At 40.9% G+C, this 27904-nt stretch overlaps 1 protein-coding gene across 1 annotated transcript in view; it reads right to left on the bottom strand.

Annotated features, from left to right (window-relative positions):
• Positions 1-27904, bottom strand: part of LOC127219568 (ATP-binding cassette sub-family A member 17) — an 87231-nt gene that overhangs the window by 16610 nt on the left and 42717 nt on the right. Inside the window, exons 14-25 of the mRNA XM_051181242.1 lie at positions 22510-22665; positions 22113-22323; positions 21280-21430; positions 19492-19590; positions 15676-15838; positions 12665-12971; positions 9808-10081; positions 9434-9638; positions 8511-8730; positions 6398-6556; positions 2127-2305; positions 1169-1285 (exon numbers count right to left, since the gene is read on the bottom strand). Of these exons, the coding sequence (XP_051037199.1) occupies positions 1169-1285; positions 2127-2305; positions 6398-6556; positions 8511-8730; positions 9434-9638; positions 9808-10081; positions 12665-12971; positions 15676-15838; positions 19492-19590; positions 21280-21430; positions 22113-22323; positions 22510-22665 (2241 nt within the window). The remainder of the gene's footprint in view (positions 1-1168; positions 1286-2126; positions 2306-6397; positions 6557-8510; positions 8731-9433; positions 9639-9807; positions 10082-12664; positions 12972-15675; positions 15839-19491; positions 19591-21279; positions 21431-22112; positions 22324-22509; positions 22666-27904) is intronic.

Below are 27904 nucleotides of genomic sequence, written 5' to 3'. Positions count from 1 at the left end.
ATTTTGTTTTTCAAGATAGGGTTTCTCTATATAACCCTGGCTGTCCTGGAACTCACTCTATAGAACAGGCTGGCTTCAAATTCAGAGATCCACCTGCCTCTGTATCCTCAATGTAGGCAGAGTATTTGTTGTTTGGGATGGTATCAGCTCTGTTCTGCCAGCTGCTTCCCAAATAACCACTCAGAGACTTCATATTTATAAATGCTCAGCCAAGAGCTTAGGTTTGTTATTAACAGGCTCTTACAACTTAAATTAACACATTTCTATTAATTTATGTGCTGCACATAGGCTTTTACCTCTCCTGCATGTCCTTTTTCCTTTCCATCTGGCTGGGAACTTCTCGGATTCCACCCTTCTTCCCAGTATTCCCTCTGCCCTGAAAATCCTGTCTAGCCATCAACCAATAAGCTTTTTAATAACAATGAGAGCAATACATATTTACAGTGTACAAAATTGTTCCACAGCACATCCCCAGTACTGGAATCAAAGGCATGCACCACCATTGCTGGACTGTTTTCAGTTTTTTAACCACTAGATACCGAAGGAAAATAATATGACTGACAAACCTTGGGGAAATGCTATAAAATAGCTGGATGTTTGAAAGATCTTTTGAAATTCCTCCTAAGAATCTTAGAGAAACTTGGGAGGCTCCATTTAGTTTCTAGAGCCCTTATTCCACATGGCACCTCCACATTTGTTATTTGGACACAGGAGAGGTCAAGCAAGTTACATCTCTCCTTCTGTTCTTCTCGGGGATTTAGCAAGCATGGCTCCCATTCCCTACTATCTCAGGCCCTCCCTTTATCCAGATGACCACAGAGGAGGCAACAAAGGTACAACAGTTTCTGTCTCTGGGCATAAACACGAGTTTAGATGTGCTTCATTCTCAGGAGAGAAACCTCCTGACTAAGTCTGTCTTCCCTGGAAGCCCATCGCTGCTGTGCATAGGCCACAAGCCCAGCAGAAGGCTGATTCTGTGTGTAAAATGTTCACAAGAACATTTTCACAAGCCATGAGATCCAGGCATGACATTTACTTGTAATCAGAGTATTCAGGAGGCAGAGGTAGGAGGATCATGACTTCAAGGTCTATGTAAACCACACCGCAGGATCCTGTCCCAAATCAAACAGGCAAACAGATAAAGGAGCAATGATGAATTTAACTTTACCTTTGAGACTTCTTTAACAATAACTGGATTTTTCTTTATTAATGTTTCAAAATAAAACTTGATGGTTTTTGCCTCTTCTAATACATCTTCATCTTCCATCTCATCAAGGAACATTCCCTACATTCCCAAGACAAGGGTAGACATGTAACTGGTTTACATTTACAAGGGTAGAAGGTAGAGCTTGACTAGAGTTGGAAGGGATCAAGCCTCTCTGGTATACCCTGGAGGTACTGTGTCTGAACACAGTGCCATGTACACACTACCACTCCATTCTCGTGACCATGATGAGGTAAACATGCAAATCACAAAGCATCAGCATTTGAAGAAAGCAAGTTTAAAGCCCAGGAAAGTGAAGATGTAAGAAAAGCCCATTTTCTTCAGTTTCCTCTAAAGGGTGTTGGTCTCACGAGCTAATAGAGCAGCCCTTTCTTCTGCTTGTAGCTGACTGCAGAAGTAGTGTTTCACAAAGTGAGTTGTTCTAGCAAGCTGGGGTCCTGTTCCTGTTCAGCTGAGGAGCTGGCCCTTAAAACATCCCATATGTGGATCAGGGTCTCAAAGGCTGAATCAGGTTTTTCTCCCTGTGCATAGGCTGTTGCCTCTCTGCCCTGTGATTAAATAAGTGGCCCTCTGGGATCCCTCTGACAGGGAGAATCAAGGAAGCTAACAAACACAGGAAGGAAGCTCTAGAGCAGTGATTGTCAACCTGTTGGTTGTAACCCTTTGTGGGTTTAACAATCCTTTCATAGGGGTTGCATATCATATTACATTACAATGCATAACAGTAGCAAAATTAATGAAGCAAAATTATGAAGTAGCAACAAAAATAATTTTATGGTTGGGGGTCACCACAGCATGAGGAAGTATATTAAAGGGTCGCAGCATTAGGAAGGTTGAGAACCACTGCTCTAGAATCAGGCCTTGACCTGTTTTTACACGACTTTCACCTCTATTTACTCACCATTTTTTCCTTCCTAGAAAAGCCAGATAGCTTGGATTTCAGTATGCAGAATGTATTGGCTTCAATGAGGAAAAGCAGGGTGATGTACACAGGTCCCAAGATAGCCAAAGCTGTCAGGTATTTCCCTATCCCCAGAGATTCCCAGGCATAGATGTTCTTTTGGACCACATATCCTTCTGCTAATATTAAATAAACACATTTTAGCATACCTTTTTGGAGATTTTTCAAAGTTATTCCTCATCTTTATATATAGCAAGTAAATTCCCATAGTAACAAATATTACTAAAAGAAGCATCATTGCTATCAATGCTATCACCACATCCTAGTACATGGTAAGTAAGAATATCTTTTCCTTGCTGTAACCAAATGCTATCTAAAAACAATGCAATTAGTTGAGCATGGTGGTTCACACCTGTAATCACAGTACTCAGGAGGCTAAGGTGGGAAAATTGCCATAAACATGAGACTGGTCTGGACTATTTAGCATTTCTAGGGATTTCTGTGATATATGTGCGAGACTGTCTTAAAAACAACAGCAAACAAGCCAGGTGGTGGTGGCAGCACATGTCTTTAAACCCAGCACTTGGGAGGCAAAGGCAGGCAGACCTCTGTGAGTTTGAGATCAACCTGGTTTACAGAGTGAGTTCCAGGACAGGCTCCAAAGATACAGAGCAACCCTGTATCAAAAAACAAAACAAAACAACAAAACAATAAACAAACAAAACATCCAAGAACTTGCAACTAACTAGGGTCATGAGCCCTAGAATGTAGCAATCAAATGATTTCTAAGGACATATTCTATACCCATTGATAAATGCATTGCTCAGCCCTCATCAGAGAAATTTTCTTTTTATAATAGATGGTAATTAGCAAAGAAACCTACTGCAGAAAATAAGAGACATTAGAAGGCTCAGCCCTAACTGGGATGGCTATATTACACCCTTCTCAAGGCTCATGATCTATGCAAAATAAGGAGCAGAAAGATAGTAAGACCTAGAGGTGGTAACACAATGGGAAAGATGCTGTAACAGCATGCATAAGATCGTCACAAGTTCAAGCCAGACAAAAATCCCAACACAGAGGAGGACACATGGGCATGAAGTTGCACCCCTAACCTGGAAGCTGTTTGCAGTAGATAGTTGTTGGGAGAAAGAACATGGGTTTTTTTTCAATGGAGTGACACTGAGTACATCAACCACACTTCAGGTCAGGCTCCATGCTTAGAAGTAATCTGCTACACAAACTGGGCTCTATGCTTGGTTTTTGGCTGTGAGCCTAGCCTTTAATGGCTGAGCCATCTCTCCAGCCCCCCCTTTTTTTTGGCAAGCACTTGAAGTTGGGTGGATAGGAGATAGGGGAAGATCTGGAAGGAGTTGGGGGAAGGGAAAGAAAAGTCAAATATTTCACGAAATTCTCAAAAAGCAAATACAAACATTATTTAAAAGAATGCAATAAAATACTTTTCTAATGCTGTATTATATAAATTTATATAATTTTTGTCAATTAAGAAATAAAAGGGGGCTGGAGCGAAGGCTCAGCAGTTAAAAGTACTGACCTGAGTTCAAGTCTCAGCACCCATATAGCAGCTCACAACTGTCTCTAACTCTAGTTCCAGGGATCTGATCCCCTTACACAGGCATGCATACAGGTAAAACACCAATGTACATAAAAATAAAATTTAAAAACCAAATGAAACAAGTATTAAAAAAGAAATAAAAGGGCTTGGAAAAGTAGCCCAGCAGTAAAGCATGCTTATCATATTTGAGACAAAAATTAATAATAATAAAAGACTTTTCTTGTTTAGAGACATTTATCTAAAACACAAAATACTTACTGTTTGATTGTCCTTTCAACCATCAATCCCCCTGCAAGTGAACTGACCACTCACATAGAAAAATCTCAGGAGAGACTTGGGGGTTAGATCAGTGGAAAATACTTGTTCAGCATGCAGGAGACCCTAGGAGTTTCATCCATCACTGCCAAACCAAACCAAACCAAACCAAACCAGCTCTGAAGGTCTCTATTCTCTTTTTAAAATCTGAACTGCCTTAAATTTTTATAAATATGTATATTTAAAAATTATGCAGTGAACATACTCTGACTGGGGAAAATAAAAAAGAATGAATTAGGCAATGAAACTACTTTTCATTTCTTTAATTATTGTAATGATTGCACAGTTTTTTGTGCATATTCTTTTATACTTATACTTATTGCATCATGCATGTTAGTCAAATTATTACTAAGCTTCAACCCACAGATATTATCTTGTTACTTTTTTATTATGTGCATAGGTGTTTTGCCTGCATGTGTGTCTGTATATTATCATGACCACAGAGGTCTAAAGAAAACAGTGGATCCTCTAGAATTGCAATTACAAATAGTTATTAGTCACTATGCAGGTCCTGGTCATTAAACCCAGGGCTTCTGGAAGAGCAGCCAGTGCTCTTCACAGCTGAGCCACCTCTATAGACCTTAATTTGTAAAATTGCATTTGTTTATTTATTTACTTATTTGTGTGTGTATTATGTATGCATAGGGCAGTGGGCACATATGCTACAGCATGTTTGGAGGTTAGACAACATGTGGCAGTCTATCATCTCCTTCCACAATGTGAGACCTAGGGATCATCCTTAGGTCATCAGACTTGTCAGCAAGCACTGAGCCATCTCACTGGCCTAAATATTATCTTTTAAATGAAAATGTAACAATTCTATGCATTATCTTCTCCAATGTACTTGCTTCACTTAATATATAATGGACATTTACTGCATAAAAATATGCAGATAAAACACTTTTGATACTTGTATCATTTTCTACCGTATAGTTGTACCACAATTTGTTAACAGTCTCCTTTTGGTATAGATGTAGGTTACTGTCTTCCCTTAGCATGGCAGTGGTTCACATCAACACAAAAAATCTACAGATTCTTGAGTTCCATATAAAATGGCATAGCACAGTCTTCTCTCTGTATTCCTAGGTTCTATATACATGGGTTCAACCAATGAGAAATTGGGGGTGTCAAAACATTTCAGAAAATGAAAACTGTATCTGTACTAAATATCTATAGTTTTCTTCTTGTCATTATTCTTAAATATAGTGTAACTACTATTTATATAACATTTACACTATAGTAACTGTTTTAAGAAATTTAAAGATAATTTAAACTATGTGGGAGCAGACTAGGGTATATCTTAGTGGTAAAACATTTGCCTAGTATGCACAAGGCTCTGTGTCAGATTCCAGGCAACACACACACACACACACACACACACACACACACACACACACGGCATAGGGACAATGTGCAGATATGCATAGCTTATATGCAAATACCATTTTATTTCATATAAAAGGTGAATGTTGCAATAAATTATACCTTGGTGGGATGGCACATACCTGTAATTAGGTGAAGCTTTGCAAGTTCAAGGCTAGCCTGGTTTAAATAGTGAGTTCCTGGACAGCCAGGTGCTATGGAATAATCCTTCTGTATACTGTGTCTATGTATTACTCTCATTGGTTAATAAAAAAGCTGATTATCCCATAGCAGGGCAGGAAGAGATTGGGCGAGACAGTCTGACACAGAGAGAATTCTGGGAGGAAGAAGGGAATTAGAGAGTCGCCAGACAAACTTAGAGGACTCAGAAGATGAACATACCATGATAACAAAGGCACTGCCATGTGGCAGTTAATTTAAGTGTAAGAGCTAGCTAGTAATAAGTCTGAGCTATCAACCAAGCATTTCCAAAAAAAATACTAAGTCTCTGACTGGTTATTTGGGAACCGGCTTGTGGGAGAGAAAAGTCAAGTTACAGCCAGGAATACATAGAAACTTTGTTTCAAAAAAGACAAATCATCTGGGTAGTGGTGGCATATGCCTTTAAATTCCAGCACTGAGGAGATAGAGGCAGATGGAGCTCTGTGAGTTAGAGACCCACCTGGTCTTCAGAGTGAGTTCCAGGACAGTCAGAGCTACACAGAAGAACCCTGTCTCACAAAGAAAAATCAAATCATATTATGTAAATCATATCAGGATAAAAATGTTATTAGCATGGGGGCTGAAGAGATGGCTCAGTGGTTAAGAGCACTGGCTGCTCTTCCAGAGGACCTGGGTTCAAATTCCCAGCACCCACAAGGCAGCTTACAACTGTCTATATTTCTAGTTCCAGGGCATCCAACACCCTTATACAGACATATTTGAGAAACACTTACCTATGCACATGAAATAAAAATTAACAAAACTGTTATCAGCAAGTTTTGTTTACAATACTTACAAACATCATTGCAGTCAATATCACTCAAGTTCTTAGCATTGCAAAACTTTTTAAGTTCAAAGTTATAGTACAAGTTGGAAAAAGCCATTCCCAGGCAATGTCCAGGAAGTATTAAGAACATGTGATCCAAGGAATTTGAGAATTCTGCATAGCCAAGGTCTACAAAGAACGAGCAGATTTTACTTGCATGAGTCAAAGTGCACATGTCACTTTCCCTCCTAACTCATTTCTTTAGTCCAGATCATCATACTTTCAGGTGTCCACCAGAAACCTGGCTTCCCTCACTCCTGGTGTTGACTCTCCATCTATTCATTCAACCCATAAGACATGAGTACTTTTCCTTGCTTAGCTCCTTGAATCTATCCCTTTACTTCCATACCCTTGTTCTTGTAGGTGAACTTGAAGACACATTGTGTCTGAGAAAATCCAGCAGGCATGTGTGAACAGAGATGGAAAGGCAGAAGGGTACGGGTTGGTGGTGAGCTGAGACAGACAGAACAGGGCATAGGAGCCAGCTCCAGAGTTGCTCAGTGTTTTATTTTCCCCTATACTGAGAATTGAACTGAGGGCCTCACTCATGACAGGCAAACACTCTACCACATCCCTAGCTCTGGAGTGTCATCTTGCAGTCAGTCAAGGAGTATATGGTCCCTTCCTCCATAGTTTATGGAGACTAAACTGCCATAAGTTCCCTTGGGAGAGAGAAAAAGTCCCCAAATAAAAGCAAAGGGAAATTGTAAGCCAGATTGCAAGTTAAGAAAAAAAAATAAAGATGAGAGCTGGAGATATAGCTCAGTGATTAAGAGCACTTTCTGCTCTTACAGGGGATCTGGATTTGGTTCCCAGTACCCATATGACAGCTCAAGCATTCTAACTCCAGTTCCAAGGGATCTGACATTTCTTTCTGGCCTTTGTGAGTAACAGGCATGCAAGAGATGTACATACTGACATTCAGCCAAACACTTATGCATATAAAATAATTTTTCTTAACTTTTACATGTGTGTTTTGCCTGCACCATGTGTGCAGTACCCTTGACCTTCTGGGGCTGGACCTACAGACATTTGTGAGCCATCATGTGGGTACTGTGAATAAAACCTGGGTTCTCTAGAAGAGCAGCCAGTGTTCTTAACTGCTGACTCATCTCACCAAGCCCCCAAAGAAAAAAGAGGAAGTGAAGAAAAGTCAACCCGAAGAAGTTGTGGGGCATAAATGCAAATGAAAATGAGTATTGTAGGGGCTGGAGAGATGGTCAGCAGTTAAGAACCTGCTGCTCTTACAATGGACTGGAGTTTGGTTCCAGGCAACTATGTTGACAGCTCCCAATCACTTGTCTCTATAGTTCCAGAAGATTCGATGCCCTCTTCTGACCTCCATGTGAATCCCCACACGTGCACATTCACACAGAAAAACATGGACCCATACACATGGTAATAAAATAAATCCTTAGTGAGAAGAGCATTGTGGAAGTAACATCAGTCATTTTGTCCAACCCTGACCCAGAGATGACTGCATAAATATGAAGATGTCAGTCTCAGGTGTGTGTTATAAATAATGACTCAATCTTAGTTTCTTTTACTTACCAGAAACCCTTTCTCCAATGTTGACTTATTAATTTACTCATCTTTTTTAAAGTAAAGACCACTACATTTTAGTGAAATGCATGGATCGAAGGTAAACAGTGATTAGTGAATATGTAAGTCCATGTACAGTAGTACCCAATTCAAGATCAAGACCATCTCTTCATTCCCAAAGTTCCCTAGTGTGTTGTTCCTTTAGTCATCCCTTTCCCCACAAGCCAGAGGCAACCCCCTTTCTGATTGTGTTTCCAGAATTCACTTTGTCTGTTTATGGACTTCACACAAGACATGGTAGACTCTTTGCTCAACATAGTCCTTTTTAAAAACTGAGCTATAATCTACTGAGTACGACTGAACTGTTTCTCCATCCACCATGGAGATGCATTTGGTACACTCCAGTTGGGGATCTCCAGCCCATGGCAGCTGTGAACATTGTCTCACAGGTCTTTGGTACATGCACATTTTTGAGGGTGTAACTACTGGGGCTGCAAGAGGAGAGATTAGTGCTTTATGCAAAACATAGATGTGATCTTACCTTTTTCACTTGTGACCGTGACAAGCATGAGGGGACTGATGCTCAAGAAGGTGAGTATTACCACGAGCTTAACACAGGCATTCCCAGGAGTTTTGAAAGAGAAGCTGACTGTGTAGATGAAGGGGATGACAGCCCAGCCATACAGTACCATTATCAAGATCACTGCTGGGGTGTTCTCATGATGTGCAAAAGCTTCTTCCTTATACCACAAAAACACCAACTTAGGAAGGGGAGAGGGAAAATTCAGTGAGCGTTCATTCCAAGTGCCAAGAATACAGTAATTTCAGCTTTAATTAATTTATTATTTGTGGGGGGTGGGGTGGAGTTACTGCTGTGTGCCAGGGACGTGTGTGTGGAAGACAGAGGACAACTCTCTAGAGGTGGTTCTTTCTGCCATCTTGTATGATCTGGAGATTAAACTCACATCATAAGGCCTGTGAGCAAATACTTTTACTGACTGAGCCATCTCACAGGCCCACAAACTCTGAGATATGCTCTCAGGGAGCCGCCCTGAGTACACAGTGAAGTACAATAAAAGATGGAGAGATGTTCACAAAACACACAGAACAAAGCAGGTGAGGACACACTGCACAGAATAACCAGGGAACTCTTGGACTACTTGATTCAATCACAATCAAATACTCCAACCCCAGTTCTCTGGTTATCTACTTCTGAATAATATATACATGTCTCCAAAATACTGTTTCTCATTGACTGGAGGCAGCAGCTCTATGGGTGCTACATAAACACCAGGGAGCAAGGAACCCCCTTCCTCAAGATACCAGGGTTAGTGATGAAAGAGCTTTTGTATCCACAGGGACGGCTCCCAAGTGAACTTCCCAGCTGGTTCTGGTACTGCATATGAGACTTTAAGAGGAGCTCCTGGTCCACAGGGAATGAGTCCAGCACCACCCAGTACTCACCACTAGCAGGAGAGTGGGAACAAGGAAAGAAATGAGATCCCATAGCAGAGCAGAGAGCCAGAAAGCAACTGCACTGACGCCGCTTACAAACTGGATGTGCTTAGACTTAATGTTCTTCTCTGTGACTGTCAAGATGCAGAAAGAGCTTGACAGGAAAGCTATTCCAAAAAGAAAGTTGATAACAAGGTAATGTCCTTTAGGGCCCCTGTAAAAGTTAGAACACGAGGCAGCAGTTTAAGTAAAACTGTGACTAGCAGCCTTCTTCCAAAACAATCATTTGGAATTAAAATGAGACAAAGAAAGAAGTAGGTGGGAAAGTGAGAGTCCCTACAGATGTGTAAGCTTGAAGCCGGGAGAAAGGAAGTCATACATACTGGTACAAGATACTCTCTGAGAGCTCTTCGGCTGTCTGAGGTTGAGGGTAGTTGGTTGTGGTAATGGAAGCATTGGCACCAGAAAGCAACTTGAAGAGAAAATTGTCCACCAGAGCCAGAGCCATGCCCGGGGAATGGTATGCCTGGTTGTTGAACAGTGCCTTCACTATGGTGCGGTTATTCATGTCTTCAAAAGAAGCTGCCACCACATAGAGCTTATCAAAGTCCTCAGGAGCCTCTCTTGCTTTTTTCAGTAGGAAGTCCTCTACAGGACCTAGAAGGGAGCCAAAGGAACATTGGGCAATAAGAATTGCTGAGAAAATATCACATCAGGCCCCGTAGCACACAATGCATTCATCACAAGCCACCTCAACCCCATTCTTCTGTTCCTTCTGGGTACCCCACCACCAACCTCACATACGTCCAACAGCTGGCCTCTTCCTGCCCTTCCACGTGACCTTCAAATTTCCATCTTTTAAGTCCTTTTGAATTCCAGCTACTTTTTCCCTCACTATCACCTCAGTCAGGTCTAGTCCCATAATGTCTTCTTGGACCATGTGGTTCCAAACAAAATCTTCTATATAAAAAAATCTCCATACTTGGTGAAAAAGGACATACCTAATAATAGTATATTCAGACCTACCAACTTGTAGTGACTCTGACCTCTAGGCAAAGCCACATATCCACATATTATAAAATGAACTTTCTGGAGTTCTTGTTTGTTTTGTTTTTGAGACAAGGTCTCAGGCTGGCCTGAAATTCACAGAGACTGGCCTGCCTCTGCCTCCTAAGTACTGATATTAAAAGCATGTACCACCATGCCTGGCTTAGAACCCATTTTCTATGTTGTGTTTTGGATGTCATTTGTGTGTCGTTTCTGTGCCATGTAATGGCACAGAAAGGGGGGGTAAAAACTTTGATGTGAATGACTGTGTGGGTTTGATGCTTCACCCTTAGGGGTTGTTGCTGCTCTAGTAGGAGTGGGTTACTTCTCTTTGGAGTGGTTAGTTATGGCAACAGTGGGCTATTTACTTAACTTCCTCTTTCTACAATGAAATTCCTTCCTCCTATCCATCATGTTCCAGCACACAACATGAAGCTCTCCTCAGAAGCTGGACAGATGATACCTTACTCTTGAACTTCTAACTCTTAGCACCATGTGCCAAAATAAACCTTTTTTCTTTGATGTTGCATTCTAACAGAATTTCATCACTTTCCAGGCTCTTGCCTCATGTCTTTAGATTCTTCTATACCTATGAGTTCTTCAAGCTTTCAGATCTTCATGTTTAGAATGTATTTTGGTTATTTTCCCTTCCCACTAGCCAATCCATTCAGCTGGCAGACTAACTGTGGGGTTTCCTCTGATCCTTCTGAGCTGAAATGTATCCATTGTAATCACTGCTACTAGTTCTGTAATTATATATCAGTTATCAATACACCTCTTGCTTAGAAGTTCCTTGTAGGCCGGTATTAATTCTGTTCACTACTGTACTTTTAGTGCATAGTGCCTCATCTCATATACAACCTACCTATACTTTTAGAACTTTTTAAAATTATTTTTATTTTACATATTGATCCCAGTTCCCTCTCCCTCCCTCCTTCTTTCCCTCTCTTCCCCCCTCACATGCACCCCGACCACCCTCCCCTCCCATGACCTCCCCACTCCACATGTAGGGCAATGCCATCCAGGTGGGGTCATCTAAATCTGCCAAGTCATTTGAAGTAGAGACTAGGACTTCTCTCCTGTCTCTAGGTTAAGGGAGTGTCCCTCCATGGAGGATGTGTCCGCAAGGTCCTTTTGTGCACCAGGAATATATCCTGGTCCCACTGTCTGAGATCCCTTAGACTGCTCAGTCCTTCTGGCTGAGATCCATGTTCAGGGGTTCTGAATCAGACCCATGCTGGATTCCCAGCTATCAGTCTGGGGGGCCCATTAGCTCCTCCTTGTTCAGGTCAGCTATCTCTATGTTTCTGCAACCTGGTCTTGTCCTCTTTCTCTGCATCTGGATCCTAGTTCAGCTCAGTGTTTACTTGTGGGTGTTTTCTAGAACTTTTAAAGCTGAAAAAAAGGTCTTTAGTGATCTTAAAAAACAAAAATGATGACATTATTACATTGGACACCAGCTGTACAAAATGTTCATTATAAAATTGTCCCAGCAATACTTCAAAACAGGGTTCTCCCAATTTGATGTATGGAGAAACTGAAGCTTTGAGACGCACAGCGTGTTAGGCCAGCTTTCTGTCACTGTAACAAATATCTGAGAGAAAAGGTTTGTTTCGGTTAATAGTTCAATTCATGGTCTGTTGGCCCTGCTGCATTGAGGCCTGTGGTGGAATATCATGAAAGAGTGTATGTAAGTGAAAACTCCTCTCCTAATGGATGAGAAGTGTAAAGGGATGAGGAAGGGTCTGGGATATCTCCATTCCCTTCAGGGATATGCTGCCAATAACTTGAAGACCTTCCACCATGATCAGTTTCTTAAAGACTCCACAACGTTGATCAGGCAGCAATAGCTCACACCTTTAATCCCAGCCCTCAGGAGGCAGAGGCAGGTGGATCCCTGAGTTTCAGTTTAGCCCGGTCTACAGAATGAGTTCCAGGACAGACAGAGAAACTGTCTTGAAAAAAACAAAGCAAGCAAACAAACAAAGACTCCATAACCTCAGGAGAGAGACAATGGTCTCATCTCTAGAAGTTATCTACTTCCTGTTATCCAAAGTCTAAATGACGTTTCTAAATGAGCTTTCAGATATTCAGTCTGACTTCAAAGAGCACTATGTGGTCCAGAAAGATGCAGCTTCCCTGAAAAGAAAAGCAGGCCTACTTCTGGCTCAGCTCCCTCATCCTGGTGCTTACCTTGAATATGCAAAGGAATCTGTCCTGCAGCCACAAGCATCTCTATAAAATAATCTGAAAGTTGAGGATCCAAGTGGGAATTCTTAGAAACAAAAAATGGAACAATAGTCTGACCATGTGTTTTTAAAGTCAGCTCCAAGGGTACATTTTCCATTATCTTTAATTTGAAGTCAAAAAAAGTGAGGCTTAACATAATGATCACCAGAGGCAGCAGAATCTGCACAAACAACATCAGCATCCAGTTGCGCCAAGAATATGTGACCTTTTTCAGGAACATGGCATAGAATTGTTGGCAGAGAAGGCAGAGCTGCAGTTAAAAGAGAAGGTAGGTGCTGCCTCAGCACAGGGGCAGAAGCTGAAGCACTGAAGAGGCTTCTGCTTGCCCACCTACAGCCCTTCACTGTACAGCCCACTTTTCAGTTGTGTTCAGAATTTGCTTCAGGTTAAGATGCTTGATGATTTCATCCTTCTAACTAGCAGCAAGAAGTGGAGACTGGAACAGCTCTGGAGGTAGAACCTAAGGTACTTCAGATATAAATGGTAGCATTTCCCCCTGACTTGTAAAAATTCAAGTTTGATGAGAATATGATGGATTTTTATGTTATAGTTCATTGGTGGATGTTTCATTTGTTACAACTTAAAAGAAATCATTGGGGGCTGGAGAGAGATGGCTTATTACTTAACAGCACTGGTAGTTCTTCCAGGGGATCCAGGTTCAATTCCCAATACCCACATGGTGGCTCACAACCATCTGTAACTCTAGTTCCAGGGAATCTAATACTCTCTTCCGATCTCCATGAACACCAGGCACACATGTGGTGCACAGACATTCATGCAGGCAAAATATCATGCACATAAAAAGAAATTAATAACTCTTTTTTTTTTTAAAAAATCTTGCAAGGTAACACACACTTTTAATTCCAGCATTCAGGAGGGATAGGCAGGAGTTATCTCTATGAGTTCAAGGCCATCCTGGTTTGCACAATGAATTCTAGGCCAGCCAGGGCTATGTAGTGGAATCTTATCTCAAAAAAAAAAAAAAAAAAAAATCTCAGCCTGGTCTACAGAGCTAGTTCCAGGACAGGCTCCAAAGCCACAGAGAAACTCTGTCTCAAAAAACAAAAAGCAAAACAAAAACAACAACAAAAAGTCTCTAAATGAATACAACCTAATTTTGAAGTAATCTTTAACTTTTATGTTCCATTTCTAGTTAGATAATGTGTATAAATAGGGAGGAGCTATAAGCAATGAGAGTCAAAATCAAAATATACAGTTATATGCTCCAAAGTCCAAGGAGCTGACACTGAGCCTGGAGTGGGAAGCCTCCTGGGTTAGTGCTGCATGTGCTCACTTGGCTTCTCTGGGGAGCAGCATGACAGAGCACATGTGAAAGGGCCTTCAAAAACAGGTTCCAGTGTTTACACATACAACCTTTGCCTAGAAGCCCCTGTGGAAAGGCCTCATTTAATCAGGCATTCCAGATTCCTGACCAAAAATACCAACAAGTCACTGTCCTTGATGTGATGGACACTCACCTTCAAAGTTCTCCAAAGATCTGTTACAACTACAACTACACTGAGGACAGACATAGAAGTACTTTGTAAGAAGCCTAGGGAAGTTGCCTTCAAAAGCATACCATGGCCACATGGCAACAGATAATGCTTTGCTAAGGATTTTAAGAGGCAGATGGTTGACCCCCAACCCCAGAAACTGGCTTTTTGGATTATGATTTTCCCATTACTATGTGATTAATACTAAGTGAAAAATACTTAACAAACTATATATCAATATTATTTTCCAATATTAAGAAAACATCATAGATATCTCATTTCATAGACATATGTATATATACAAGTAAATTTTTTTTTTTTGTTTTACAAAAGGTCTCCCTAGAAAGTCCAAGCTAGTCTCAAACTTAGGGTCCTCCTCTGTCATCCTCACACAAGCTGGGATTATAAATACACTTTTTAAAACTTAAATTCTAGATGCTGTAACACATAACTTACTGCACAATGCAAAAGCTATGGGTTCTGGCCAGTACAAGTAGTTCTTTCAATCTCTTACCAGATGAAAAATGGCCAGACCTCTGCTGGGATGTTTTTGGATATTGTTCTTTTATTGGTTAATTACCTCTTGTGGTGGATTGAATGAAAATGGCTTCCATAGGCTCAATGTATTTCTGAATGTTTGGTTCCTAGATGGTGGCTGCTTAGGAAGGACTAGGAGGTGTGGCCTTGTCAGGGAGTGTGTGCCACTGAGGTGTTCTCTCTCTCTCTTTCTCTCTCTCTCTCTTTCTCTCTCTCTCTCTGCCCCTGTCTACACATTGGGATGTAAGCGGTCAGCTACTACTTCAGGGCCATACCTGTCTGCCTGCTGCCATGCTCTCAGCTATGATAGAGATGAACTAACCCTCTGAAACTGTATGAAAGCCCCAACTGAATGCTTTTTAAAAATTCTTCTATTTATTTTATATTCCAGATTCAGCCTCCCCTCTCATCCTCCCCTCCCAGTCTCTCTCCCTCCCACCCCCACCCCCTTCTGTCTCCATCCAGAAAAGGGCAGGTTTCCTATGAGTTAAATGCTTTCTTTTTGAGCTGCCTTGGTCATGGTGTTTCATCACAACAATAGTAACCTTACGACCTTTCTGCCTTTGAACTAGAGCAGGCTGTGTAATACTGCTGAAGCCTGATAGACCCACTCTTTATCTTAGTTTATTGGTGAAGGCTCTCTACAGGTAGCCAAGGCTGGCCATGAGCCCATCTTCTTGCTTCAGCCTCTCAAGCCCCTTTTTTATTTTTTGATACAGGTTCTCTCTAGGGCTGTCCTGGAACTCACTCTTTAGACCAGGTTAGCCTCAAACTCACAGAGATTTGTCTGCCTTTGTCTCCTGAGTGCTGGGAGAAAAGGTGTGCGCCACCACACCCAGCCTAAACCCAGCTCTTGGTAGAATGATAGCATGATTTCATTTATTAAATCACATTTTCCACACATATTTAAAATATGCTGCTTACTCCAGTATTTAGTTTGATTGGCAGGCCAGTCTTCATTGAGAAGATCCTTGAGTGAAGATATTTAATTCTGTCAACAGGAACTCTGTGAATTCGGGGATGAGGATGGATAGAGGGTCGCTTCTCAGTTAAGATATTTGTGGTAGAATCAGCCAACTTACAAACTCTAAACCAAAGCAAATACAAAGTCTCAAAATCAAAATACATTTCATTTGTGTTTAAACAATGAAATTCATATAATGTTTGGAAAGATAAGCTAGAATAAAAATAATGACGGCAAAAGAGGCTATGTCTAAGTTGTATAATGGATAGCATGATCTTTCATAAGCACTGAGCATTTCATTAAAACGCCATTGTCTTTTCATGATTTGATTATGTTATTTTGTTTTGAAAAGTACTATATGAAAATTAAACCAAATGATGTATTAGTTAATCTTACAAGCAATAAAATAAAAATAAAAAAACTTGCACCATTAAGATTACAGAAAATGGGCCAGGCATTGGTGGTGCATGCCTTTAATCCCAGCACTCAGGAGGCAGAGGCAGACAGATCTCTAAGTCTGAGGCCAGCCTGGTCTACAGAGCAAGTTCCAGAACAGCCAGAGTTCTCTCTCTATAGAGTGAGTTCCAGGACAGCCTTAGAGAGAACCTGTATCAAAAAATAAAAAAGCAGAGAAAACCTGCTTCCAAAAACCAAGCCAGATTAAAAAGCAAAAACAAACAAACAAACAAACAAACAAAAGATTACAGACCAAGATTTTAATAAGTGCTGGTTAGTTGGATGGTGGCAGCACACACCTTTGATCCCAGCGCTTGGGAGGCAGAGGTAGGCAGATCTCTGTGAGTTAGACCCCAGCCTGGTCTATAAAAGCTAGTTCCAGGATAGGCTCCAAAGCTACACAGAGAAACCCTGCCTAAAAAAGCAGCCAGGGCCTACATATTTCCTGGTACTGAACTTAGAATGGTTTTGCATTTTGAAATGGTTACATGTTGGGTACTTACATAAGTACCTATATAATATGCTGATTTTCTAAGCTTACATAGTATAAAATGCTATCTGGCTGTGCTCATTGCCTAGGTCTATGCTGCCATCAAGCAGCATGCTGCCAGCTTGGAGATGTGGTCACTGCCATTGCCAGCTCTCGTACACACCATTAAGTTGTTATCAGGGTTTGCTGTTTATGCTGAGTCAGGAAACATCCCTTAAAGAAGCCACAGGAGTCTCTGCTTGTCTCTAGCAAGAGCCCAACCATGAAAAATGCTGCTACGAAGAAGCCTTGCTTGTCTCTGATAACTTATGTGCCATCATAGAGCCTTCATCTAGTAGCTGATGGAAACAGAAGCAGACACCCACAGCTAAACACTGAGCCAAACTCCTGGAATCCAGTTGCAGAGAGAGAGGAGTAATAAAAAAAAGGGGGGGGGGTTAAGACCAAGCTACAGAAAACTACAGAGACAGCTGACCTGAACAAGGGGGAGCTCATGAACCCCCCTGACTGATAGCTGGGAAACCAGCATTGTACTGACTCAGACCCCCTGAAAGAGGGTCTCAGAAGGCCTGGGCAGTCTAAGGGACCTCTGACAGTGGAACCAGGATGAATCCCTGGTTCATGTAAAAACTTTGGGTGCACATTCCCCATGGAGGGATACTCCCTTAACCTAGAGGCAGGAGGGAGGGCCTAGACCCTACTCCAAATGACTTGACAGATATTGATGATCCCTCATGGAAGGCATCACTATCTCTGTGGAGTGGGGGGGGATGGGATGGGAGGGGGTATCAGGGGGCATGGGAGGAAGGGAGGGAGGGAACTTGGATCGATATGTAAAATAAGAAAAAATTATGATGGTGATGCCAGGTAGTGGGTACATGTCTTTAAACCCAGCCTACTCAACTTAATGAAACTCTACTTCACATTAAAATAGAGAGAGGGCTGACAATATAGCTTAATGGTACAATGCTTGTCTAGTATGCATGACATCCTAAATTCAGTCCCCCAATAAACACACACACACACACACACACACACACACACACACACACACACACACACACACAGAGAGAGCTTTCATCTCAACACTCCAGAGGCAGAGGCAGGTTATAGCTGTGAATTTAAGGCCATTCTGGTCTACATACATGAACTTCATAGGGCAGCATAGTGAGACCCTGTCTCAAAAAAACGTTACCAATCTTGAAAAACAAGAACAAAACACCTACTGCTTGGCACCAGAATAAAACTACTACAGGAATGCTGGGGATGTAGATCAGTGATGGAGCAGACATGAGGCAGAGGAACAACACTGATAAATATGAGAAGCTAAATTATTTTGTATCTCAGACAACAATAACAATGTTTTATGAAGGCTAAAATCATACAAAATTAAAATGCACAATAATATATAAGTTGACAATGGTGAACACATGTGAATTAAAGGTCCTGGTATTTTTCCAAGAGCAGACTAAAGATTTCAATTTCTTTGAGCCTTTGACAAAGATAGTGTATGTATCTCCACATCTAGGCTGATCACTAAAATACACAATTGTAGTCATAATATCCAACAAGTATGTATGGATGTTTGAAAACAGAATAGGGAAAAAACAAAAAATGGGAAAGAAAAATCATATCCAATATATACTTGTTAATAGAAGAACATACTAAGCAAAATAACAGTTATAAATTTGAATATTTTGGCCGGATGGTGGTGGCACACGCCTTTAGTCCCTGCACTTGGGAGGCAGACAGGCGGATCTCTGAGTTTGAAACCAGCCTGGTCTACAAGAGCTAGTTCCAGGTCAGCATCCAACGCCACAGAGAAACCCTGTCTAGAAAAACAAACAAAAATATTGAATATTTTATGCATAATCATAAACATCTACACATTCACATCAAAAGACAGACAATTGTCAGACTGGATAAAATCACCCTTGCACTCCTTACCAAGTTCTAGCCTGTTACATACATACTTGTTGGAAATTACGTACTACAATTGTTTTATTTTAATGATCAGTCTAGATATTGAAATACAGTATCTTTGTCAATGGCTCAAAGAAATTGGAATCTTTAGCCTGCTCTTGGAAAATACCAGGGCCAACCATTAATTCATATGTGTCCCCCCCCCACACACACACAAAAATGGGAGAGAAAAAAAAATCACATTTACTATGTACTTGTCAAAAGTAGAACAAAAAAAAAAAAAGAAAAAAAAAAAGAAAAGAAAATAAACAAATAAATTTGTTAGGACAGGTGTGGTGGTACATACTTTACTCCCAGCACTCAGAAGGCAGAGGCAGGCACATCTTTGTATGCTCTAAGCCAGCCTGGTCTAAATAGAGAGGTCTTGGATAGTCATACATAGAGACTCTGTTTCACCCCTCCCCAAAATATCTCTGTTGGATGATAATACATTTAACACAATCTCTTATTATCTAATATCCTATTAGATCAAAAGTACTTTCAGAGGCTAGATGCCCATTCAGTAAGACAATTAGGAAAAAATGTAAAGCATTGGGTAATGTTTAGATGGATGGTGTGTAAGACTCCTTCCAACCCTAAGATCTTTGGAGCTGTCATGTGTGTGTGTGTGTGTGTGTGTGTGTGTGTGTGTGTGTGTGTGTGTGTGTAGATACTTTTGATAACACAGAGAGATGTCTAGTGTCTTCCTCTATTGCTTTCCATCTTGCACTGTGAGACAAGTCTCTCTCACTGAACCTGATGATCACTGGGCTTTTGCCCAGCAAGCCCATCTTCATGCCTGCACAGCAAGTGTTCTTACCCACTTGAGCCACCTCCCCAGCCTTCCAGTTATCTTAGTTTTGCTCACCGTAGGAATACTTCCTCCATAGCAGTGACAGAGGCTCCCAAAGTGGAGATTCCCAGCTCTGTCTGTCTCTGTTCCAAGTCAGTAAATAAAGCTTCAAAGCTAAAAGAGAAAGAATATTGTTTCTGAAAGATGGAAGAGGAATCCTTTACCATCCTGAGCTCTTTGTAGTGGAGAAGACATGGAGTTTGCTATGCAGATATGTGTTCAAATCTCAAATTAATCACTTAGTTTCACAACTATAGCTTGTTAACATGTAATATTTACTTTGGAAGGTTCCTATGGGACTAAATGTAAAATATATCTAATACAAAAGTGAAATTTTGATATTTCTGAGCCCAGGCCTAAAGACAAGTGACTGTCCCCATTTCAGCCTCTCTTGGGATGCCTTTTCTTGGATTCTACCTTCCATGTTATGAGAAGCCCAGGTCATTTGAGAGTCACTTAGAGGAGCACAGGATGCTACACTTAGCAGTTCCAGTAAGCACCCAGCACTGATTTCCCAGATGTGAGAATAAGCCATCCTGGATATTCCAGATCATTCTGGACCCAGAAAAAAATTAATGTGGAGCATAAAAACTATCCAGCTCAGTGCAGCACATCCAACAGACAGAAACTGCTGGGGGCAGAGTTATAGCCCTAGCTTTTTATGTGCAAGGCCATGGACTGGATCTCTGGTAGTAGGAAAAAGAAAAAAAATGAAAATAGTTGCCACTTTAAGTCAGAATTTTTTGAGATAAGTTGTTATTCAATAATATACAACTGATCCAGAACCTGAAACTAGAAGCATTATGACACTTTTAAAAACCCTCTAACTTCTAGAATATGAGTCATGTTTTTGGTACAAGATAGTGAGATACAAGCAAGAGGAGCTTCAAGAGAAGTCTAGACAGGGACTGAAAGAATAGTGAGAAGATTGTTATTTAGTAGCAGAAGGTTTGGCAACACTTTCAGCTGTAGTAACAGGAAAGACTAAAACTGTATTTGGGAATAAGTGATATGGCAGGACATGTTTTAAATGCTGTGAGTATGGCTTTAGTCTAAAAGGGTGTGTTTCATAACTTGATACAGAAGACACCTACAAAGTACTTACAATAGCCCAGCTTAGGTACTCTTCTACAGTCAAGGATCTAGCAAATGAAGCTAGCTATTCATCTGTATCAGTAAATTTGTAGGCAGAAATAATTATTCAAAAGACAGAGTAGACAGCCAGTGGATGAAGTCAAAGGCTGATTAAAATTACTCTTATGAAGCTGGGTGGTAGTGGTGCATACCTTTAAACCCAGCACTCAAGAGGCAGAGGCAGAAGGATCTCTGTGAGTTTGAGGCCAGGCTGGTCTACAGAGTAAGTTCCAGGACAGGCTCCAAAACTAAACAGAGAAACCCTGTCTCTAAAAACAAACAAAACAAAACCCCCCAAAACCCACGCAAAATCATCAATGTTCATTCTCTGTTACAGAGAAAGCAGAAAATAGAGACTCATGTCCACCCAGAATATAGAATTGCTGAAGACTGATATGTGTTATTTGCCTTTATTTTCGTTTCTGAATGATGTCTCTTGTGATTGCCATTACATGCTCAGCCCACTTGAGTGTATGTGGATCAGATAACATCTCTCTCTATTTCACAATTCTTCAAGAAGGGCCAATCCCAATGAGTTAAACCCAAATTCTATGCTAGACATAATTCAGATAAGGGGGTCCTGAATCCTATGCTGAGCCTATGTGGGCATGTGTTAAGGATGTGGATTTTTGTAGCCACGGTGGACTGTGTTAGCATCTTGATCCATACCTGGACACATTCTTCTTAGGAAGTATGAATATCATTTCTTCTCCAATGCTGGACTCCAAAACTGCATTTGGTATGTGATGATAAACCACACTAGAAAGTTTCACTGTGTCACAGAGAGGTGTTTTTATCAAAGTCATATAATACCCTGCACCTGAAATACCATGTAAAAGACTATGAAATCAATTTATTCTTTATACTATTCTTGGGTCATATTTAGTTTTCTGTATCTCAGAATGACAGATTTAGGACAAAGAGAAAGAAATCTTGCAAGGTTCATTTAAACCATAATGACCTGGCTTCAGAAGCTCTTCAATGCTATTCTAGAGTCTTCCCTTCTGTTTCATAATTAGGAGATGAATGGTGGCAAATCAAAGTGCTCAGCAGTGATAAAGGACTGCAGTAAGGGTGGCAGTAGGGTGATCCATGGGATTATGAACATAAGAACATACTTACTTGGACAACTAATTTGACAACAGAGTGAGAAAATGTAAGATTAGAGACAGAGAGATAGGCTGGGAGGCATTTGTAATAACCTAGGTAGGAGGAAAGGGTGACCCAGAATGCTAGAATGTAGCCAGAAATGTGAGAAATAGATAGGACCAATATAGAAAGATAGATAGATAGATAGATAGATAGATAGATAAGATAGACAGACAGATAGACAGACAGACAGACAGACAGAGAGACAGATTTTCCACTGGACTGGAAGAACAGGAAGTCTAGGGAAGGCTGTGCCCGGCAAGGGTCAGAGTCCTTCACAAGGGCAGTGGAGAGTGGAACTGACCCAGTCACAGGATGGATGCTGACCTGGACTCCTGCTGCCCAGTACTCACCATATTTTTGTTTGAGGAATGGTGGCGACCCACAACACTGTAGCTCCCCCTTGGCCATGATGGCAATGCAGTCCCCCAGCAGGTCAGCTTCATCCATGAAATGGGTCGTCAGTAGGATAGTGTGATCACTCTTCTTCTGCTGAAGAATGTCCCAAATGGCCCTCCTAGAGGTGGAGTCCATGCCTGAGGTAGGCTCATCCAGAATCAGCACCTACAAGGACAGAGGTGAAGCTTTTTTAACATGGACAGAGCCACATCCCAGGTTCTGGCTGGCCATGCTGTGGGACCCTGTGCAGCTGCAGCTGGGGATTTGACAAGATGTCCTCACCACCTTGTCTTTGTCCTTGTGTGGGGGCCTGACTTGGCTGCATCAAGAAGCCAGACCCCTGCTCTATACCTTAGAACCGGCTATGAGGGCGATGCCAAGTGAGAGCTTGCGTTTCATCCCACAACTCAGGAACTTGGACCTCAAGTTCCATTTGTCCTTCAGACTGAGGAGGTGCAGCATCTCCTCTACTTCTTCACGACAGTTCTGGTGAGACAGGCCTTTCAACTAAAAGGCAGGAAATGAAACAAGTGATACTGATGGGAGCTTAGATGTCTAATTAACATCTCATTCATACACAAAAAATATGGACAAGAAAAACAAACATTATTTTCAGGGAAAGGAACAAAGGATGATTTGAACTATGTAAGTGAATAAATAAATGTGGGAAATGTAAATGAAATGCACTTTTCTATCAAAGGGTTAAATGAGTCAAAGGAAATCCCATCTTTAAAGAAATCTATGAAGATACCATCTTGCAAAAATACCTCTGCAGAATCACCTCACTTCCCCTCCACTCCCATATTTTCAGACAGGATCTCACTATGTGGGTCTGGTTGTCCAGGAGCTCACTATGTAGACCAGGCTGGCCTCAAACTCACAGAGCTCTGCCTGGCTCTGCCTCCCGAGTGCTGAAATGAAAGGCGTGTGGTACCATGCCTATCAAATCAACACTTTCCTGGCTCAAAATTGCACCGTGTTCTCAAAAATTGCACTTTGCTTATCAGTGGTGTTGTTTTGAATTAGTCATCTATGGAAGAATGTGAGGCCAGCTTCTGGCCACTCAAGCTGAGGCAGAGCACCTCCACTGTGTACATTTACTTGCTTGTGGAAATACTTTGGGTTGTGTGGTCATGGCCTTGGGGACCTTGGGCACTCAGATCCATTTCTTCTTCTTCTTCTTCTTCTTCTTCTTCTTCTTCTTCTTCTTCTTCTTCTTCTTCTTCTTCTTCTTCTTCTTCTTCTTCTTTTCAAGACAGGGTTTCTCTGTATAGTCTTATCTATCCTGGAACTCACTCTGTAGACCAGGCTTGTCTCAAACTCATAGAGATCCACCTGCCTCTGCCTCCTGAGTGCTGGGATTAGAGGCAACCACCACCACCCAGCCCTCAGATCCATTTCTAACAGTAAATGACTTAAAAATTAAGTACATTAACATGTTAAAATAAAAACGCATAATGAGCCAGTCGGTGGTGGTGCACATCTTTAATTCCAGCACTTGGGAGGCACAGGCTGGAGTATCTGAGTTCTAGGACAGCCAGGGCCACACAGAAAAACTCTGTGTTAAACAAACAAACGAACAGAACTCTTAAAAAAAACCCACATTATAATTAAGTGGGATTTTTCAACATATGTTTTAAAAAATCGCTGGTTTTGTTTGTTTGTTTGGTTGGTTGGGTTTTTCAAGACAGGGCTTCCCTGTGTACTCTGGAACTCATCTTGTAGATCAGGCTGGCCTTGAACTCAGATATCTGCCAGCCTCTACCTCCTGAGTGTTGGGATTAAAGGCACATGCAATCACCACATTGCTTTAAAAAGTCATTGTTTTATAGTAATTAATTTATATAGCCTTTGTCCCTGGTTCCTGGCAAGGACTCTCTGAGTTTTGGAACTTCCCAAGTGACAGGAGCATCTTTGTTACCACTAGATCCTAAGGTCATACTAGAGGTCACACGAAGGAGATGTTCCGCTCTGAAAAGCCAGCTTTGTACAAGTTTGTATTTCTGCAATTGTGTGTTTGTGTCTGCCTGTCTGTCTATTCATCTGTGTGTATATCTATGTATCTGTATGCCTGTTCCTGTGTGTGCTTGTACTTGCACATGTGTTTAACATATGCATATGTATGTGAATGCATGCATGTACACATGTGCATGCAGGCTAGAGGTTAGTACATGTGCATGTACATGCTCATGTGAGCACGTATGCGAGTGTATGCATGTACACATGTGCATGTATATATGTAGGCTAGAGGTTGATGCTGGTGTCTTCCACTGTTGCCTTCCACCTTACCATTTTTGTGTGCATTTTGTTCTCTTTCTGCTTTGTTTTTCCATCTTACCTTTTGAGACAAGGTCTCTCACTAAATCTAGAGTTCACCCATTGGCTAGATTGGCAAACCAGTGAGCACCAGGGATCCACCTATTCCATTTCACTTACAAAACCACCCCCAGCCTTCCCCACCTCACTTCAGACCTGGATAACAGATTATGTTCAACTTTTATGGGTGGCTTTTCCAATACTTTACCAACTAAGCTATCTCCCAGCCCATGTTTTGTTTTGTTTTGTTTTTGAGGCATGTGATTCAGGCTGATATTGGGTACACCATGTTATGCATGACCTTGAATTACTGATCTTCCTGTCTCTACCACCACACTTGATTTTCCATGGTGCTGGGCATTGAACCCCCGGCCTCAGACATGCTAGGCAAGCACTCTTATCAACTAAGCTTCATCCCTCACCCACAGTTTGTGTCTTTTTATACTAGCAATAAACAATCTAAAAACAGTCTGTTTACATTAGCATCACAAAAATATTTAAGACTAAATTTAACCATGTAAAATCAAAATTGTACACAGAAAACAATAAAAACATTATTGAAAGAAGTTACAGAAGACCAAATAAATAGAAACATTCATATTCAAGGACTGGAAACTTTAGTATTATTAGTAATGTTAAAATGTCATTACTATTCCAAGAACAGTACAAATTCAATTCCTATCAAAATTCTGATAGCCCTTAAAATACTGATTTTTTTTTTTTTTGTAGAAATGGGTAAAACTCATGTTCCTAAACACATATGGAAATTCAATGAAGTCAAAATAATCAAAACAGTCTTGAAGACAAGAATCAAGTTGGAAGACTTTTTGAAACCACAATTTCTGATTCAGCACTTCTTGTAAAGCTACAGGAATATGATATTAAGATAATTTTACAAAGACATACAGAAAAGTGGAATAAACTTTGATTTGAGAACAGTGATGCCCTTTCCAGGACAAAAGGAGATTAAAGTGTTTTTAAACGATAAACTCTTCCTATCTATTACGGTTTAATAAGGATCAGGATAAACAAATAGGCTGAATAGATGTTTATTCAGGGAGAAATAACTTACAACCTAGACAGATGAACACCAGCAAGTTCCACCTGATGCTCTCCTCTCAGTCCAGCCAGCCAGAGTGTTCCTGGCTCCTCCTCAGACTTCGTTCCACTGGTCCCTTCCGCCACTGGCTCCACCCCCCAATGGGCGTGGTCAGTGCCACAGAAGGAGACAAAGTGAATATCTCACTAAGCCTATCCATCCCTGGTAGCCTGGTGTTTGCTCTGTAGATTTACTAGGTAGTCTCAAGCTTGCAGTAATCCTTCTGCCTTCTTAGTGCTGGGATTACAAGAATGTGCCACTATGTTCTGCTACGAAAAGAGTCTTGCTGGGCATTGGTGGCATACGCCTTTAATCCTAGCACTCAGGAGGCATGGGCAAGGGGATGGGATCTCTGTGAGTTCAAAGCCAGCCTGGTCTACAGAGATTGTTCCAGGACAGGCTCCAAAGCAATACAGAGAAACCCTGTCTTAAAAAACAAAACAATAAAAAAGAGTCTTTTCTTTGTTAGATTTATATATTTTACGTGTGCATGTATAGAGAAAGTTTCTGCAGATCATTTATATTTGACAGAGGTTTAGAATATGGCACCTAATAAAAATGTCTCACAACTAAATTACTAAAGGATAAACAGCTCAACTGAAAAATTTAAAAAGGATATGGAGAAAGATTTCTTCAAAGACGTATACAAATAGCCTCTACACTTTAAGGGATCAGGCCTCTGGCTTCAGTGGGCTCAAGGGCATTGAAGGAACAGGCCTTCTCCAGAAGTCCTGAGAGCACCTAGATGCCCAGCTCTAGCAGGGGGATCTGGAAGCAATATAGGAACAGGCCTCCGGTCCCCGTGGCCTTATATGCCAGTACAGGGTATGAGCTTCAGCTCCAGAGTGCTCAGAGTTCCCTGAGATATTGGGGCTTTGGTTCCAGTGGTCCCTATGGTCAGTGTGAGTATGTGGTTTTGACTTCTGAGGCTCCAAGACTCCTTGCAAGACTGGAGGAAATCTTATTGCTGTGGTTCTAAAAGTTATTTCAGGTCTGTGGCTCTAACCTCAGCCTCCAGGGAGTACATAGGTTTCAGTGAGTTTGATGTTTGATATCCAGTGGGTTCACTGGTTTTGACTACATCTGGTTGTCTTGTGGCTACCATTGGTCCTGTTGGCAGACAGCCAAGATGAAATTGCCTCAATAACACCATCCAACAATCAGCTGCAAGTCCCATGTACATATCCCTCTAGGAAGAGTCACAGAAAATAAAACATCCAGATAAACTCAGCAGAAGGGGAAGTCAAAACTTAGAGACAATCCCACTGTAATAGATACATAAAACAAAACAAAGAATATAATCCAACTGCCAGCATAACTCACTCCCAATCAGACAGCTCCTATTTATAAGGGAATCCACAACTACAGACATAGGTAAAATGTCTGAGAAAGAATTTAGAGCCTTACTTTTTAAAAGAATTAATGACCATACAAAAGACTCAAACAGATGCATGAACTCAGAAATCTATCCAAGATCTTAACAACACAGTCTTCAAAGTGAATAAGATAGTAAACTGGAGGAAAAGTGCAAAATATGGAGAAAATCTGAGTAAAGATATTGAAACAGTAAAAAAGAACTAAACAGAGATACTTGAATAACATCATTAACAAACAAGACCAAATATAAGGATACATTTCAGTGATGGAGGACCAAGTAGAGATAAAAATACTACCGGACAGATAAAGGGGTGGAAACTAAAGAGCATGAATAAAATTTCCAAGCATTCTGGGATACATTTTTTAAAAAGTTAATCACAATAATTCATGGTATAGAAGAATGAACAGAGATTATTTAATGAAATTATAGCAGAAAACTTTCCAAACAGAAGTAGATATCCAAACACAAGAGGTACATAGAACTTCAAATAGACATACCCTGAGAAGAATGTCTCCATGATGCAACATAGTCAGGATGTCAAAAAAAAAAAAAAAAAAAAAAAAAAAAAAACCAAAAACAAAAACAAAAAAACCAAGTAGTGGGATTTCATGCCTGCCTCCCCACCTCTGTGCCGGGATTTTGTCTGGCTTGAGCTTGCACCCGTCTTGTACATGCTGTCATAATTGCTATGAGTTTATACATGCAACTCTTGTGAATATGAACAAATTCATTGCATGAAATTCTCAAAGGCTTAATAGAAATATTTTTGGGCACTGTAGCGAACATCATTAATCTTGGCACTTAGGAGGCAGATCCCTGTGAATTGAGTCCAGCCTAGTCTACCAGCAAGTTCCAGGCTAGCCAAATTCTACATAGTGAGACTCTGTCTCAAAACAAATAAAAAATAATGAAACAACAAATTTTATGTGATGTGAATTTTATCTCAATAAAAA

Source organism: Phodopus roborovskii, unplaced genomic scaffold (genome assembly GCF_943737965.1).
Source record: "Phodopus roborovskii unplaced genomic scaffold, PHOROB, whole genome shotgun sequence".
Classification (NCBI taxonomy): domain Eukaryota; kingdom Metazoa; phylum Chordata; class Mammalia; order Rodentia; family Cricetidae; genus Phodopus; species Phodopus roborovskii.
Note: the sequence above shows the minus strand (reverse complement) of the source record. Positions and strands in the feature narration are given on the sequence as shown.